Source organism: Electrophorus electricus, chromosome 20 (assembly GCF_041902795.1).
Source record: "Electrophorus electricus isolate QZ-2024a chromosome 20, ASM4190279v1, whole genome shotgun sequence".
NCBI lineage: Eukaryota > Metazoa > Chordata > Actinopteri > Gymnotiformes > Gymnotidae > Electrophorus > Electrophorus electricus.
In genome coordinates, this window is record NC_137516.1 from 4077677 (window position 1) to 4096202 (window position 18526).

The 18526-nt window shown below is 45.8% G+C and overlaps 1 protein-coding gene across 9 annotated transcripts in view; it reads right to left on the reverse strand.

Moving 5' to 3' along the window:
- ncor2 (nuclear receptor corepressor 2) overlaps window positions 1-18526 on the reverse strand; it is a 67419-nt gene that overhangs the window by 30417 nt on the left and 18476 nt on the right. For all 9 annotated transcript variants that reach the window (XM_081703042.1, XM_081703041.1, XM_081703038.1 and 6 more), the window contains 6 exons: window positions 15971-16170; window positions 14267-14388; window positions 7931-8108; window positions 4801-4989; window positions 1695-1808; window positions 609-665 (listed from right to left, as the gene is read on the reverse strand). In XM_081703042.1, the coding sequence (XP_081559168.1) occupies window positions 609-665; window positions 1695-1808; window positions 4801-4989; window positions 7931-8108; window positions 14267-14388; window positions 15971-16075 (765 nt within the window). In that variant the 5' untranslated portion in view covers window positions 16076-16170. The remainder of the gene's footprint in view (window positions 1-608; window positions 666-1694; window positions 1809-4800; window positions 4990-7930; window positions 8109-14266; window positions 14389-15970; window positions 16171-18526) is intronic.

An 18526-nucleotide genomic window follows, 5' to 3' on the forward strand; every position in this document is an offset into this window, starting at 1 on the left:
TATGTACTAACAAACTGATCTGTGTGTACGTACGTACGTACACACACACACGAAGGTTGTTGGTCAACCATATTGTTTAGTGGTGCTAAGTGAAGGGGAGTAGGGTCGCAATGTAATCTAGAAGATTTGAGAGGCTCCTCCAGGCTGTAGGGGTGGTCAGGATTTCCACATTTAAACCACTGGGTGATTTTGGCCCATCGTGTGAACTTATTAGGGTCAGGTAACAGCTGCTGAGTTCCAAAGGCCAGACCAGGTGGGAACCTGCTTCTGCTAACACTGAGGCCAAAACAGACAACCCCCCCCCACCCCCACCCCCGAAACTCTATATGTCCAAGCCTTATGACTGCATCACCTCACAAAGACACACATGGCAGCACCAAGACACATGGAGCTCTTGGGGTTTTGGATGCAAACCAGTTTATTATACACAAAAAAGAATCAGCTAACCAATCCAAGTGGTAACTTGACCAGAACAGAGCATATTATGTACAAGGATAAGAGAGACAGAGAGTGAGAGGGTACAGTATACTCTAGACTTGAGAGCAGGTGTGTGTGTGTGGTCTGGGGTTAGTGGTGTGAGTTAGAGAGGTGAGAACAGGGACACTCACCAGCTCCACTCTGGGTCCCAGTCCCTCCAGGATACGGTGAGCCTCCTCTGCTTTTTTCTGTTTAGGACACACACGCGCACACGCGCACACACACACGCGCACATGTTAGGGCCATATGGTTTTATTCCCCATGGCAACACACCTCGCGTGGGAAATCACTCGTTAACAACAGACCAACTGAACGGATGACAGCTGAAGCATCAACAGGCCCCAACAAACACCAGATACTAACTACACTCTGTGCACTCCCTCTCCCCCACACCTCACTGCTCCCCATCTCCCTCCCTCATTCACCTCACGCCCTCCACTCCTACACTCAAACACCTGCTCCCCTAAAACTCTTAAAACACTCATACACAAAATGTCTCTCCCTTGCCTCCATGTTCACTGATGGGATGAAAGGTTCAGCACATTTCCCACAAACCCCAAATGAGCGTGTGTGTGCATGCATACACATGCAAGTATGATACGTCTGCTTAAAACAACAAACAGAACAAACCATACACTCCAAACTTCTATTATATATACCTATAACATTAATATATGAAAATATTAAACTATTATTTAAATTGTATAAGTCACACTGCTCAATGGTGGCGTTCTTGGGTCTCACATTTTGAGGTAGAAGCCCTCTCCCAAAACAGGTAAGTTCAGAATTATTGTCCAGTAATTCTAGATCAAGGACAATTCAGAGTGTTTCTGTGTGGACAGAAAATGGGAGGAAAATAATTTAAGAGAGCTGAGGTGCTTCCAACTTCCTCCACTAGAGGGAGCACAAGAATCAAGCATAAGAGTAGCCCTCTATTTTAATTGAGTGAAAATTGTTGTCTACGGTAATTCTGAACTGAAGTATAGCTATGAGAGGGGGAACAAGGCTGACTGTGTGTGTGTGGGCGCGCAGTGCAGTGGGGGCTTCAGTGTAGTGGGTTCACTTCTGTTCACATTCCACTGTCCATTTTAAATTCCTCCACAATATCCAGCTGTGAGTATGTGCGCTTGCGTGTGTGACTTTATGCAAGTGTGTCTGTCTATGTGTGAGTGTGTGGGTGAGTGATGGAGAGCCTAAGTGTGTCTGTGGTGCGCTACCCGATTCTCGTCGTAGATGATCTGTACTAGGCTGCGGTGCTTAGCCTCGCTGGGTGGGGGGGACATACTGCGCTCAGGCTCCTGCGGCTTCGCTGCCTCCTCTTCCAACTGTTGCTACAGAGAGACAAAGACGAGGGGAAGAATCACAAGTCTGATCAAAGCCTGACGGAGCTGACCAACATCAAGCTCTCTCACATAAATGAATGACTACAGGGAAGAGGAACAGGCAGCGGGAGGGAGGGAGAGAGAGAAAGAATATGGAGGAGCACAGCTCCTCTCCTCTCACACGTTTCACTGCATTTACACACACCAGAGTCGTGAGCGCTATACCTGTTGCACCCGCATACACACACACACTCAAAGGAATAAGTCTAAGCAGTGCAGATAACAAAGATAACCCATACCAACCACAACAGACACACACACACACACACACACACAGTATACACATTAATGACAAAACACATGTGCATGCACACACCCCCACCCACCCACCCATAAACTGTGCTGAAACACGATTAATAATGTAACGGAAGGTCTCTATGGGCAGTCAGTCTTACCGACTCACTCCAAAAGACACATCTCAGCTGCAGCTGTGTGTGGGTATGTGTGTATGTATATTTATGGGGTGGAGGGGAAATGATAGAGTGTGGCATTCCCAAGGTTGCCACTATGCAAGAGAAAATAAATAAGTGATTTTTCTCTCTCTCCCTCTCTCTCTCACACACACACACACACACACACACACACACACACACACACACACACACACACACACACACACACACACACACACACACACACACACACAGTGTGAGGGAAAGCATGTGAAATTTGATACTGTGAGATTCTTCTTAGCCCCTCTCTGTCTTTCCATCTCCCCTCTTTAGATGAAGGTTTACCACAAAACTTAATGGCCAGATGGTTTAGTGCTTGGGGAGGACCTGAGGGATGGAGAGAGAGAGATGGGGATCAGGGTGGGGGAATCTAACCAAACCAGGGGAGGAGTGACGGCAGAACCCCCTTCCACCCACCACGTGGGCCACGAGGCTGAGACAGGGGAGAGCGAACGAGAGCACTGAACGCATTCGTTTGTGTCTTGCTAGCATGACTTTGCATATAAAACCATTACAGAGGCCAAAGGGTTCCCTGCCCCTCCCCTCACCCTGTGTCCAATCACAGCGGCCCCCGCCCTACTGGCCCGCCCCCTCTGCCCTGCAACAACAAACCAGGCGAGCGAGCTAAGGTGTTGTAGATTTGGGCTGCCGTGCATTGGGAGTGCTCAGAAGCGGTGTTGTGAAGGAGGAGGACACAGCGATGGAGCGAAGCCCAGCGGCCCAGACGCTTTCAGGAATGCCAGAGAAAGGCCCGGAAATCCAACAGATGGGAGACGGGTCACTGCAGCTGGCGTGCAGGGAGGATAGTGAGGTGGTGCTGGTGCTGTGTAAAGATGGAGGCTGACTAGTGGTTAGGGCGTAACGTGTACTACAAAAAAAACTGAAAGTCCAGAAGCAGTGAGGAGAGTGGGAAAAGTCACAGCTACTCCACAGTGCATGCCCTACCAGAAGCAGGTCACTGCGGTAGTGTGTATGGAGAAAATGAAAGATATTCCCGCAGTGACAATTGGAATGGGAATGAAGGCTAATAGAACTGTTAACCGCGGTGACTGCACTTTCCCCATACGGTTTAATCTATGACAGCTTCTGTTCTAAATTGTGTCGTAGTTTGGCTTTGTAAAGTCCAAATATTGATGAATAGTATAAAAAAGTTAACTCGTCTAGACTTTTGTCGAGGTTTGTAGTAATGCAGCTGAGTAAAAAAAATGTGTGTAGTGCTATTTTCTGATTTGAATATTTGCCTACATTGCATGATGCATCAAGAATACTTAATTTTGTACCGTTTTTGTTCCGTCCCTAAGCAGAAACAGCCAGTTTGCAGCACACAGCAAAACTAGAGCCAAAGCATATTTTGTCACATGCAGCGAGCATTACCGCGGTGGTCGTGTTACAGGGCTGGCGTATAAGCTGGTGTAAACGGTCACAGTGATTAACATCAGAGCACTTTGCTGGCAGAGCGCCGTGCTGTGGTACCACGTCTGCCGTCAAAGGGGCCGAAGAAACCGCAAAATTCAGCGCAAGACGATTGTAATCCTCAGGGCAACCACCTTGCTGCAAGTTTTGCCAACATGGACACTGGACACAAAAAGCCACTTGCACTGACCACGTCAAATCTGAGCCACACCTACGGAACAAGGTGAAAGCCAGCTCAACGAGAAGGCTCTTCCCAGTAACCAAAAGGGAAACAGCACAACTATCTGAAACTTGGTTAAAAGACTCAACAGCTGACCGCATGCTTCAAAGCGTATTGTATGCTGAAGGCCGTTATCCATCACTTCCTTTCAATAATTTAGGCCTATGCTAAAACTTAATACAGATTTATCAAACTCAATACAAATGCTGAATTTGTGATACATATCTACACACATCTGAAAACCGTCAACTGTTTCATGCAGTTACAATAAGTTTTGGCAAGCCAGTATGTTCACAAATGCAACTGTAGGAAAAATTGTTAAAAACCTAATCCAAATGAGAAAAAAGAAAGAGAAAAATAAGTGGAATTTGTGGAAAATATAAAAAGGATTTTCTAGGGGCCTATGTGAGATACTTTAAGAAGGGCACGAGAGAAAAGTGAAAGGATGAAATGAAAGAGGCAATGAAATGAAAGACAAAAACACAGAACAAAAAAAGAGCAAAATGAGAAGCCCAAGCCTGCTGTCCTGTGGGAGATCCTTTTATAGCCTCATATATTTTTAACCTACTTTTCTCTGTGTGAAGGGGAAGTATGTGTGTTTGACTGTGAGGTGGGCTGAGAAGATCTAACCGTACCATAATCACACCACTGATGTCTCAGTCCTCCCCAACAAGTCAACACACCCACAGCCCCGCTTAGCTAATGGGACATGCACTGCTAGACTGAGCAGTCGGTCTCCAATGCACATACTTACATGCACACCTAGACACACACATCTGCATGACCCTAGGCACAGGTGCGCATGTGTGCAACCACAAGCTCGCTCGCTCTCTTTCACACACACACGCTGTGTTACCTGCTTTTTCCTCAGTTTGCAGATTTGTTGCTCGACCATGGTGATCTCGCGGTCCACACGGTCCATATTCTGAATGAGCTCTTCCTTGGAGAAGCGTGTGGGCACCAGGTCCAGATCAGGTTCCAGGACAGCAGGACTGACTGGAGAGATGGGCTCAATCTTCCCCATCGCACTGCTGCTACCACGCTCCTGCGTGACACACGTGCAAACATGTCTGTTAACAGGATCAGCACAGCCTCAGCCATGATCGTACGGTTTGTTTGGTGTGGGGATCTGTACTTAGGGGGTCAAGGACTGTAGACTAGGGAACTGCACCACAGGGGAGTGTACGGTAGAGGAGTGGAGACTCTACACTACGGGGCTACACCCTGTGGGTGGGGGACAAAGAAAAAACAAAGGGAAAAAAATAGAAAGAAAGAAAAAGGTGTGTGAAAGTGAACTTCTAAAACTGCTGCTGGTGCTCCAAACACACTTACACACAGCACGCAACACCCATGTTAGATCTCCACCTCCCCTCTTGCTCTCACACCCGCACGCATACACGCAGGCAGACCTTCAGTGGAATTCAGTTTTCACTCAGGGATGAAGTTCAGGTTTAATAAAAGGTAAACACAATGAGACTGAGTGAGCGCACACACATGTTTGGCATGCACCCCTTCAAAGTAACCCAATCCTGCACTCAGTTATGGTGGTGTACTCAGTGACCTCTGGGAAAACAAAGAGGTTCCAACATAAACACACACTAAAGGTGGGCTGCTGGTACAGCTGATGGAGTGAGAGAAATTCTGGCCCATCTAGTATGAATTCTGCTATACTGTTTATGTTGGCAGACAGAGTTACATCACACCAATTTGGGGTAGCCATCTTCCACACACACACGCACGCACGCACGCACACGCACGCACACGCACGCGCACGCGCACGCACAACCCCTGCCCAAATCCAAACTTGTATCCTAGATTTGCTTCACTGGGAAGTGTGTTCACGTGTGTGTGATGCCTTCTGTCAGATCACTGGAGAGGAGCTAATCTCTTAAACTCAACAGGGAACCACGATCAAAAAAGATACCAGTGAGGCCCTCTTTCTGTATGTGTGGGTGCATTTCAGCAGGATTCAGTAACACCCTCAGATGCCAAACCTGGAGTGGAGGGCAAACATCTACCCCTCTGGACGTCCCAGTCATGAGCAGGCAAAATCTCAACATGCCAATAATACGGATGTATGAGAAAGAACCCTAGGCATTTCCCTCCAATAGCAATAGCAACCAAAACAAGGTTCATAGCTAGTTTACTTTTGTATTTTTTAGTAAGGACAATTAAAATCAGTTACATCTTGACGTTGGACATCTGAAACTGAACATGAAGCAGTATTTTAAACAGCTGACAGGAAGTGTCCTGGTTAAGGACTAAACAGTCTTGGTCAGAGTGCAGAAGTGGAGCCACAGGCACAGGAGAAGCTCCACTTCTCTCTACACCTCTACTGTAACGGCTGCCTAAAATACCCAGAAGCCTCAGCGAGGAGGTCACCACTCAGCACGTCAAAACTGAATACAGTGCGTGACCACACCACCTTTTTGATGCATGCACACACGCGTGGGTTGTGATCACAGGGACCTTAATCCTGTAGCCAATATTCACAATATAGGGTGTGGTTGCACTGTCCTTCACACACACACACACAAAAAAAAGAAAACGGTGCCAAAGGTTATAACAATCACACTGCCTTCCAAACACACAAGCACACTAGATCTGCCATTCATGTGTCCGTGATGCTTATAAATACTATTTTACCATGGAACTTCTTAAAAAATAATAACAACAATAATTCAATTAAATGGTGGTTCCTAGAAGGCACTTAATTGCATCTAATTTCTGAAACTTTTAGCTCAAACCTAAAATTCTGAAGTCCATGTACCATAATTACATACCGCATGTTTTAGTGCATGATTGTGCTACATGTGTAACGACCATGTACTGTATTGTAGCATGATCATGCACTGCAACGATCATGTACCATAACTGCATGATAATGTACTGTAACACAATCGTGCATTGTAACCATCATGCACCATAGCAGTCATATACAGTAACACGATCATGTACCATAACTACATGTTCACGTACTGTAACGAAACCACCGTATATGAAAAGATGATTTACTGCAACAATACTGCAAAAAAAAAAAAAAAAAAAAAAAAAAGCAAAGTCAACAGCTAAACAGGGCAGACAGAAGCAGCGTAGGTTTCTGTGTTGCCGGACACACCTGTTCTCCAAACACACACACACACACACACACACACACACACACACACACACACACACACACACACACACACACACGGTCGCCTGGCCTAGAAAAGAGTGCATGAGGAGAACTTGAGTTGAGTTATTACCTCCAACATCTGCCTCAGATACTTTGTTACATTATCCCAATACACACAGACACACGGCTGTGATGCTAAGCTAAATGCATGCTCACGTGTGCACACTCACACGGGCCTCTGGGCCGGGCTCAAATGAGCTGCTGTCTCTCGCAACAGGATGGAGGCGCTCGCTAATGGCTAAAGACAACCTGATTTATACAGCCAATAACTCCAGGCTGAGTGATTACCTGAGCCAGTGCCTCCCATTATCAGTCACATCCGGAGGTGCACGCCCTCGCCTCTGGAGCCTACAGCTAACAGCCTTTTGCTTAGCACAGCCCAAGCCAGTAAACAGACTCCTTAGCCCTCTTTTATGTGAAGCACTTAAAGAAGTTGCTAATCACCATGACGATGAACCCAACGCTTAAAACAGCATTTACCAGAGGTTTGCAGCAGCCTGCAACAGGTTTCCATGGCAATAACGTCATGACTGTAATCATCAGGAAGAGTGTAAATTTTTATATTATATACACACACACACACACACACACACGTATATGTTCAAATCCAGCACCAGGTCTTTCAGAGCCCATGCAGAGGCAGAAACAGGCATTCAAAGCTTGTGACCCAGAAGCCTTAGAATGATGGAGCAGAGAAGAAGACTTTGTTTCAAATGTTTCAGGTGTGTCAAAGGGCTGAAACTAAACCAATACATGGACAGGCTGGGTCTCTTGCCAGGTGTAGACAGCTGAGAAGCAAAGCACTGACCTTTGTCATGTCCTCAACACCGCCCAGCGAGAGAGGCGGGCGGTGGGGCGGGTGGCGCAGGAGTGGGTCCGGCCCTAACTCCATGCGAGGGCGTTTTATCTCAGAGTATTCCATCTCCGATTGGCTGTTGGCCTCCTGCAGGTAGATGTGATCGTATCGGACATGGGGCTCCTGGCCTCTGCAACAGACACAGAATGGTGGAGAGAGGTGAATTATGGGTAATCAGCAAGTTACCCATTAACAGTGTGGATGCGAACATCTCGAGAACAGAAAGAGCCGCAGTGGGAAAACACAACACAGCACATCTTCCCATTTTAAGCTCTCTCCCTGTAAACCAACAAGAAGTGCTAATGTCTGACGTAAGGAGGAACATGATGCATGGCATTTTTTGCTGTAGTGCCATGTACAGCGCCATGCGGGGAGGCAGGAAGAGCACGTCCAGGCCCCAGAGGCATCTGGCCTGGGAGACACTGTGGGCAAGTGTCTTTTGCAGCTGGCTGACATCAGACGACGACAGGGGGGAAGTGTTCATGAAGCAAATGTGCTGACGGCCGCACACGCAGAAAAATTCAGCATTCAGTACCCTGTAGGATACTGAGCCTGTGGTGCTTAACATGCACAAATGTGAACCACTGACATTCACTGCTGTGTTATTCCATATCCTTATAAGTGTTGGCCATGTCTAATGAGAACCAACCTGACTGGCTGGAGTCTCTAATTAAATGAAAGCAGGTGGGGCTTTGTGAAGACTCCAACTACATATTTACAACATCTGTTGTTACACAGAAATGTTGAAGGCAAAAGAACCATTCTGTTCAGTAGGGGTGTGTGTGAAGTACTATAAGTAGAGCACACACGTACACATTTAGGAACGCAACACACCCACAAACGTGTGTGCCAACAAACAACCCCAGGATACGTACACATGCAGCCACTAAACCCCATACTGAACGCCATTCTGAGTCAGTACAGGAGCGGACAACAAACCCCATACTGAACGCCATTCTGAGTCAGTACAGGAGTGGACAGACATGAGCAAGATGCACAAAAACCCCTCACTTGCATTCCCTCTCTACTATAGCCAAGGCACACATGATCAGTTACACATGAACACACACAGTCAAGCAATAACCCCAAAGTGAGCCGAAGTCCAAACTGCCAGAAGCAGCTCAGACCTGCTACTCGGCAGGAACGTGTGCATATGCATGGGGTTTGATATGGGATTTGGCATCAGTCATCTTCAGCTGCTCTACATACACAGACATTTATTGCCATCCCTAGTAAAGCTCACTGCACATCTACATGGCAGCCAGACAAGCCCCCAGCAAACCTTCAGCGGATAGGAGCACTTAGACGAGGCCACTGCTGGCGCTCTGAGACGGCAACAGGACACAAGAACACTCTCCAGACTTCACCCAAACACCACAGCAGCATGTGGAGCAGAAGGACTCTACACTCCCCCACAACTACCACAACTCAGGCCAAGATGAGGGTGGGTAGGGGCAACAAGACAGCCACAGGCAGACAGAAAGCGAGAGAAAATGAGCAAGAGTTGCTGCTGAATTTCTCCGTCTATGACGGATTGATTTTATGGCAGCAGTGCTGTCCAGTCAGGGCTGTCTGGCAGCCTTAGAGAAAAGGACATGCTCTTAATAGATGTGCGCACTGCACTGAGGACCATTCTGGGCAGCTGGCTTCTTGGTTCTTGTCATACACTGACGTGAGAATGCTGCTCTTGTGAGAGCAGTGGCTTTTACAAAGAGGCTGTTGGCGGGGGCAATGTATCACCCCGTTTGTAAACATCTTTGTCATTTTTCTTTTTGTGACAAAGCATTATTTCATGCTAATTAACAGAGTTTGTACTTTCCTTAATATTGGTTTTAATAATGGTCTTATTTTTATACCACTTTGGCAATACTGCAAATGAATATGGTCATGACTAGAGATGACAGTTTTTCTGGTTCCCATCAGATACAGCTATCATGAATTTGAATGTCGCCCAATACCGATACTGTTCGGATATTTTTTCATGGAGCTGGGGTTTAGTTGTATGGTGGAATTGTTTTGTTTGAGATGTATTACATATGCCATTTCACGTGTCATGCATGGATATGATAGAAATAAAATCATAAAAAACAACTTTGTTTAAAAAGGCTTAAGCCTTAGTCTTTCATTTGCTGTACGGTCAGTGTCTCTCTTACTGAGATGATATTACTGCCTTGGTCATCAGCTTTACTGTTCTCACCCATCGCTCACACACACACACACACACACACACACACACACACACACACACACACACACACACACACACACACACACACACACACACACACACACACACACACATTTAGTATGGCTGCCTCACTCACTCACCCCTGAAATTTATACTCTAGTTCATCTGCATTTTTTCCTCATTACTGAATGCATCTGTAATTACACATTAACTTCATAATAACCTTATAACTGTTCTTGTGAATTTCAGCAGCAAATCGCTGTTCTATCCTCTACACTCTAAACACACTAAGTGAGCAGACAGAGGGGCTACCATTACTATATGCTTTCCTTAAACCAAGATAAATTTAATCTGATAATGTTAACAAGATTATTCTTGCCAAAAAAAAAGTCATAAATCTATGGACAGTTAGTTGAACTTTTTTCTCCAGTTTCTTATTCAAACTAATCAAGACTACCTTCAAACTTGGCTGGCTAACTGGTTATTTTCCCCATGCACTTTGTGAATTTAGAGCACGAGCGAGAATGTTATCATTTTGATAATTATCTGTTTATCATGTTTCTGCAGCTCTTTCTCCTTTCCCTGAACCTGAATGCCCTTTACATCATGGTCAAATTGGAAAAGTTTTTTTTATTTTTATTTTAATTTTGTTAAATAAAGATGATTAATAAACAAACCACTGTTGGTTGCAGATATGGCAGTGAACAGTGCAAAAATGGTATTGTGTGAGAGTGTATGCATATTTGCATTTAAACATTATAGTTTTCAGCCTTTAACAGGAAGAAAACGCTATAGCAGTGTGTGCTCAAACTTGCCCAGCTGTTATCATGTGACCTGCTAAAACTAACCTGGCTGTTATCACATGTGCTGCACTGCTGTGCTATTTCCAGACTGGATTTGTGATGGTATCAGATTGGCTTCCCTAAAAATGTCTTCACTGATATTCAACCTGGCATTTTTGCTGATATCAGTGTCATTTCTAGTCATGGGTATAAGGGGAGGCAGGGAGGAGGGAAGGGTGCTAGTTTTGAGAGTCAGTGAGCTGAAACATTTACTCGCTACTTATACAAACACGAAGAGTCTCTGAACAGCTACAATTTACCAATACAAACTCTCACAAACACTCAAACCCAACCAAAAACAAACATCCACATATTGGAAAGCATCCCTAAAAGGTACAACACAAACCTTAATGCTATTTAGGTCTAAATCAAGATTATATACAGTCAACCTGTCTGACCACCACTGAAGACTGATGAGGAGAGACATTGGCTCAGCCTCGCCATTGAACCGGGCCGACGCAGGCAGACCTGTGTGTCCAGGGAGGACAGATTGTGCTCCCACTGCCACCTGGGAGTGGCAGAGACAGAGCTGCACTTCTGAGTGTCCCAAATAGCACTCAAATATTCTTGCAAAAATAAATAAATAAATAAATAAATAAATCTGCAGCATCTTCCTGGAATTTCTTCACTGAAGTAATAAACACAATGGAAGGAAGAGGAATGGTCTAATTACACATGCAGAGAGAGAGAGAGAGAGAGAGAGAGAGAGAGAGAGAGAGAGAGAGAGAGAGAGAGACACACTCCTGAGGAATATTTGTCAAGCGAGAAAGACCCCCATTATTCCAGATGCTAGTGACAGCAGGATCGGGCTGATTTATTCCAGTGTGGCCTTTGAGAGAAGTTCCACGCAGAGACAGTACAGCAGGTCTCCAGCACATGGAAAAGTCTGAAACCCGCTGCCATCCACTACACACAGAATACCATTGGTCTAACAGGCAGAGCCAAAGCAAATCTAAACCAGCATGGTGAGACACACAGTGAGGTGTTCTGGCCATCATGATGACTTTGGATGAACATACATATACATACGTTCACGTGCGTGCAATCCACCTCCAACCTCCAGTTTGCACCAGTACCAACATTTTACAAACCCATGACTACTACCTCAACTTGAGAAGCTCTGTGTGTGCAGAAGTATTCACATTTAGTATGGCTTAGCGCACACACACGTTGGCCTGCAATGTGACAGCATGAGTAATTCCACACAGGCTGACAGCATACCCATACAGTCAGGGGGGACCTCCCCTCTGTACCTCTATCCAACAAACACAGAAAATTCAGCCCAACCTTGGTAATTGAAGACAGTAGGTGGAAAAAACACAACAGAAACAGAGAGAGACATATAGACTCACACACGCAAAGACTCTCTCTTTCCTACTTCCCCTGATTTCCATAGAGGCATGACGCTAACATAATGATATCAGCAAAGCCCAGTTCTCCTCCCCCCAGTACTGTGCCTCAGCCCCCCTGGCATGTGACAGGGCTGGCTGAAGATCAGATGGTGCTGTGTGTGATTATGAAGGGTGTGGGTGCTGAAACCTGTGCTGACTTGAGTGTATTATTGTGGAGACATTTTTGCCCCGACACCCCTGTTGCTCTTCATCTCTCATGTGCACTATCACTCCATCTGCCCTACTGACACCCACACATTTCCTCTACACATCCTCTCGTCTTTCTGCAACACCACATCCCTATTGAAACAACTTCTCCACCACTTTAGCAAGCTTTCCACTCACCCCTCTCTCGCACGCGTGCGCGCACACATGCGCACAAAGATAAGCTAAGATGAAATACTATTCCACACACACACCTATTCCCTTCTGCTGGCTTTAAGTGGGAACTCAAAGCTCAGCAAGAAGTATGTTAACCTTACAACTGCAATCAAGTACAAGAGCAGTCATCTCTTAAAGTACATTCCTCATTTGCATAATGTGAAAGTTTCATACACGCACCAAGCCCACTTCTGCAGTTAGTAACATCAGAGATGATAACAAGGCAAGACAAACAGCCAAATCGGAACCTGAATTTTTGTAGTGCAGAGTATATAGGTTGTTAAACATGCAAGACATTAATTATGGCCCATTAATTATGGCCCATTAATGAAGGCCCAACTCCTGCCTTGAGTTTTGGCACATGTTCAGAACACTGCTTTCCTGTGCCTATATACCTCTGTATTTTGCTAGCAACACTAGCAAAATGGGGCTAATTTGGATATCTGCCATATACTAGAGGAACCATCAGTGTGAACGGGATTTTCAGCCAAACGGTCCCCTTAAAAAAATGACCTGTGTTAGTTCAAGCAAACTAATGTGTACACCACTGTGCTGTCCTCCACCACTACAGTAACAATGCACTGTGCTGTCTTACTGTAGCGGGGGAGTACAATACCTAGTAAAATGTCTCATCACCACTCATTTGACTATGATAAAGAGAGAAAGAGAAAAGAAAAGATAAAGGGGGGGGCAGTATATAAGCTCTTCTTGTGTTAAGTTCATAATATTTTGTGATGCAGGAGTGCTGATTAGCAATTGCAAAGGAATATGTAGAAGGTAATTACAACTCCTAAAGAGGAAGGAGCATGCACGCAAGCATGCACGCGCACACAGATAGAGAGCATCGTGGCAGAGCTGCAGTGTCTCTGTGAGCTTGTCTGTTAAAACTTGCCCACAGGTGCTCTGCTGCTGCTGGTAGCATCACTTACTACACAGCAGGTTGGTGGAGACACATGGACAACGGTTACAGCCAACACCCACACCCACACACACACACACCTCCCTGCATTAGACAGAGGGACAGACGATTAGGAGGCTGAGTGGAGAAACGTTCCAGAACCTGGTGTCACTGCACAGAAACTCTTGCGGAACCCGGTGCCGCTGCATGAAAGGACCCAGCGGAGGTATGGTCCAACATGCAGGACATGACACGCTAAATAAATTTCACACTGACACAGGCTAAAGCCACTCCCCTCTCCACAAGTCATGCTGCTGAATTTCCCTGTCTACGGCAGATTGATTTTATGGCAGTAGTGCTGTCCAGTCAGGGCTGTCTGGCAGCCTTAGAGAAAAGGACATACTCTTAATAGATGTGCGCGCTGCACTGCGGACCATTCTGGGCAGCTGGCTTCTTGGTTGTCATACACTGACGTGAGAATGCTGCTCTTGTGAGAGCAGTGTGTGTGATACAGTGACAGAGACAGAGACACGGAGACAGAGAGAGAAACACGAGAGTGTGACAGAACTCGCGTGCATGTGCCCATACCTCTCACTCCCAGGCTGGAACTCCGAGAGCAGGGAGGGTCTGCGGCGGTGGGGTTGGGTCAGGGCTCCATGGGCCAGGTGGGAGCTGTAGTCCCGAGGGTGGTAGTCCATCATGCTGACGTCCTGTCAGGAACACAGCATTACAGACAGGGTTACATTCACACAGACTGAAGCAGAGGCTGAATCGGTCCCGTGTAGCCGGGCTGGCCCAGCACAGCTGCACAGCCTGCCTGCCCAGGGCACTGAGTGTCCGTGGCCAGAAACAAAGGACCCTGAAGCAGGCAGACAGCCTTACGGCCAGAAGCCATGGAGGGGACATGGGCCACACTCTCCCGTGGCCCACGACCAGCAAGCCGGAGAGTCACAAATGCTACTTCTCCCTAAGAATCCAGGCCCTGTGGAGGGTCCTGTATGGTCTCTCTCACAGTGAATTTCCTGCACTAATGGAAGCCATCTACCTTATTTGTTAATGGTCAGGTACAGGAGGTGTGCTAGAGCTCAGAAAGATAATAATATATAGTCCGGCATGGAGAGGAACTATATATTATTCCCATTAACGATTGAAAACTATTATGTTAAGTGCAAATATACCTCCACAATCACCCAACCGAGATGGTTTGGGATGACATGAACCGCAGAGTGAAGGAAAAGCAGCCAATAAAAGTGCTCAGCACCTCTGGGAACTCCTTCAAGACTGTTGGGAAACCATGCCAGGTGACTACCTCATGACTGAGAGAATGCCAAGTGTGCAAAGCCGTCATTAAATCAAAAGTTGGCTACTTTAGATTCTTCAAAAGTATAAAACATTCTGGTTTTATGTGTTTTCCTTCATAATTCTGATGTCTTCAACATTAATGTACAATATATATACATAGCAATTATATAGTGACATATTGCAATTAGTTATGCCTTATGCAATATCATAATTATCAAAATGTCAGTTTATTGGAATTGGAGAACTGTTGATATGACCTGACTCCAAGATTAGTCTGTATAAATTGGATCAAAATGATTCATGTTTGTTTGATCGTGTGAACGGCATGATTCATCCGAACGCCCACAGATCTGTAGCTTTAGTCCTCACAGCACACACTAAAAACACTTTGTTACTGCACTCCATAGCAGTCACTGCAGTATCAGTATTTCCAAGGCCAAAATACAAAATACATTGTGCCGCTTTACTTAACAGCAGCTCAATATCTATCCAGATCAATCACTGGAGCAATGTGGGAATTAGTGACTGGCTTTCTCCCAGAAGACCTGACTAGGCTAAGCTTCACTACACAACGCACCCTCCTGAGGGGCTTCTTAATTAGCTCACTCTAAAACCAAGCCTGTCCAGGGCGACAGCTCGATAGCGCTATACTGAGGATTGTGTCCCACTGAGTGTAAGTGCTGGGGTGTGAGAGATTTGACAGACCCAAAATCAGTGCGTAATGCTAACAGTGGCTGACAGATTTTGCCATGTGGTGGTCTGTGCAGGTGTCCGTGTCAGCAGGGATGGCATGAATACTGGAAAAAGCTGCGTAAGGACACCAGACAGTCGGATGCGGTGTCAAACTTATCGTTGGGAGTGGGTTCATCTGGCAGGGGGACTGAAGACCTCAAAGGACTGAGAAAATTTTCAAGTTCCGCAATCTGGCTCACTGTGGGCCATAAGTGTGTGATCGCAGGTGTGTGAGTGCACTTACGAGTGTGTACATACCGTATGGGCTCGAGTCAGCTGCAGCGGCAGGCTGGCGGGGCTTGGCAGGTGGCGGGCGTCTGTAGCCCTGCGGCTCTGAGGTAAAGGCTGTGGCTGAGAGGACATGTTGGTCACGCAACTTCCTCTATACGCAAGATGTGGGTATGGCTGTGCTACACATGCTGTCCATTATGGGATACCGAGTCCTGGCAGTCAGAGACCTGGAGGGAGAAAATAATGGTGGAGTTAAGGTGGATTCAGATGGGTAACAGAGGTGTGATGGGGAGAGAGCTCTTAAGGGCACCAGTCTGATTGAGATTGATTTCATAGCTGGATTAGAAACATAAGCTCATGTGTATGTGCTGTGTCTGTTGGGGAGGACGATGGAGGACAGAAGCGAAGATGCTTTGGATTCCCTCCAATTAATCAATCTCCTTCTGCTCATAATGCACCTGGTGGAGCCTTAGAAGAGCACTCGGCACTAGGCAACCCAAACTTTAAGGTGGTATGCATTTCATCATTTGGTGTGTTATCTGAGACTGCTTAATTTGCACCTCAGACATGAGCCAAACTCACCCACTAGCCCCTCCCTCACAGGTCTAAGGGGGTACAGGGGGCATGGCCTAATGTAAGCCCACCTACAGCCTCAATGGATGCCACATTTCAATATGCCAATTCTGAAACAGATATTGAGGAGCTTTTCTGTGTGTACATTGAGAGACACGTGTCTGAAAGAATATGAAATTGTGGAACTGTGTTAAACTGCCAGTAAACCAAGTTTTCCCCCATGTGGGCTCACAAACGTTTGAAATATAACTTGGGTATAATTGTGTCCCGCTTCTTTAATAAATATTTGTATTAAATATCTGGATTGGCTTTTTGAAACAGCAATCTGGGTTTCCATTGCTTAATATCTCAAAGTGTCCTCATAACTGGTGATGCAACTTATCCAGAATTGAGCAGACAATTCCTGTGAACTCACAAACGCAAGTCAGTCTCTCTGTCCTGCAGCACTTATTAAGCCAGTCTCTCTGTCCTGCAGCTGGTCTCTCAAGCAGGATGGTATGAAACTGCAGGCTGTAGTGCTATAGCTGCACACCAATACAATGGTGCCTGCTCCCTTAAACCAGAGCTTTGCTTTCCTTGGTTTTACTGACATAAGGGCACACGCCCACATCCCACTTCCTCCCCCATACACGCTTATGCACACATGCAGCAATAAATCTAATAATCTCTTAATAAACAAACAGTATGAGAGACTTTTCTCTGCTTAGTGTTCTGCACAAGGATAATGGGGTCAGAAAGTGCAGAAGTCAGCACATTTCTCTGTGAAGGCACACTGCTATAAATACCAACAGTGTGTCTAAAGGAACATCAGCGCACACACACAGACACATGCACAGACAGATCAAGCTGTGCTAAGCAGATGCAATGCACATTCAAGCTGCACTGTCTATTGCCCACAGTAAGAGTCCATATGTGTTCTGAGCCTGGGTGAGCTAAGGCCACCTTCACCGGGAAGAAAAACAGCACAAATCTTTTGGAGCTCTTGTGTCTCCATTCAGACCACACCCCTGTACAAACTCACATGCTTGCACGGGTGCGCGCACGCAAACACACAAAGTTCTGACCAGATACCAAGGATCTAGAGCTGGGTTGAGCTGGGTCCATCACACAACAAAGTTTAGTGCCAAACAAACAACTGATCTTGTTAATCAAGTTTTCCAACAGCTTCTTAATATTAGCATCTTTGATAGCATCATAATATTAGACAGAGTTCAATAATAAAAACTGCCCAAATGGCTGGGGCAAGTAAACATAACGTCGGGACCACAGCATGTTGGGGTGGCTGAGCGCAACGTAACTGATACCAAACCCAATTCACTTAAATATTTAACCCCTCGAAATGCAGAACAAAAATGGTCTTTTCTATTTGCATGCAGTCACAACAAACCAATGTTATTTTCTGTTGACAAATGACATGAGAGAGAGGTGTGCAGGAAAATGGCAAAGCGTAAATATGAAGCAAAGCTAGACCGCAACTGCATTCCCCCATGGGTCGATTTTGACCCCTCTGTACCTTATAAGTTTGGCAAAGTTTATAAGAAATATCCCAACAAGGCAGATTAAAGTGGATATTTTTTTCACAGAACTAGAAATTTTAGAAAAATCTTTCGAAAAATCTGTGATGATGCTTACAGCATCAAAAAGGCCACTAGCATGTCTGTACCATATTAGCTTGTGTGGTGGTGTTTAAAATATAACTTTTTAAAATACAAAAATTTGTTCAGGACAGTGAATTTTCTGGTCGCCAGTGAATTTTCTGACCGAGCAACATGGAAAAGAAGTTACCATTGAAGCCTGTTACGAGTACCTTTATATTAGAGCCCTGCCTCCCCCAGGGTCATAAGCATCACCCATGTTTGACAAATGAGGTAAAGGGAAGAGAGTCCCTTATCTTAGCACCTGCTTGCTAGGGCTGCTTCCACTGCAGGGATCCAGGTTTTTAAAAAGAGGCAGGTGAGACAATGGCCACAGAAGACAGGCATGCTGGGTAATGTAGTGTATCCATGTTGT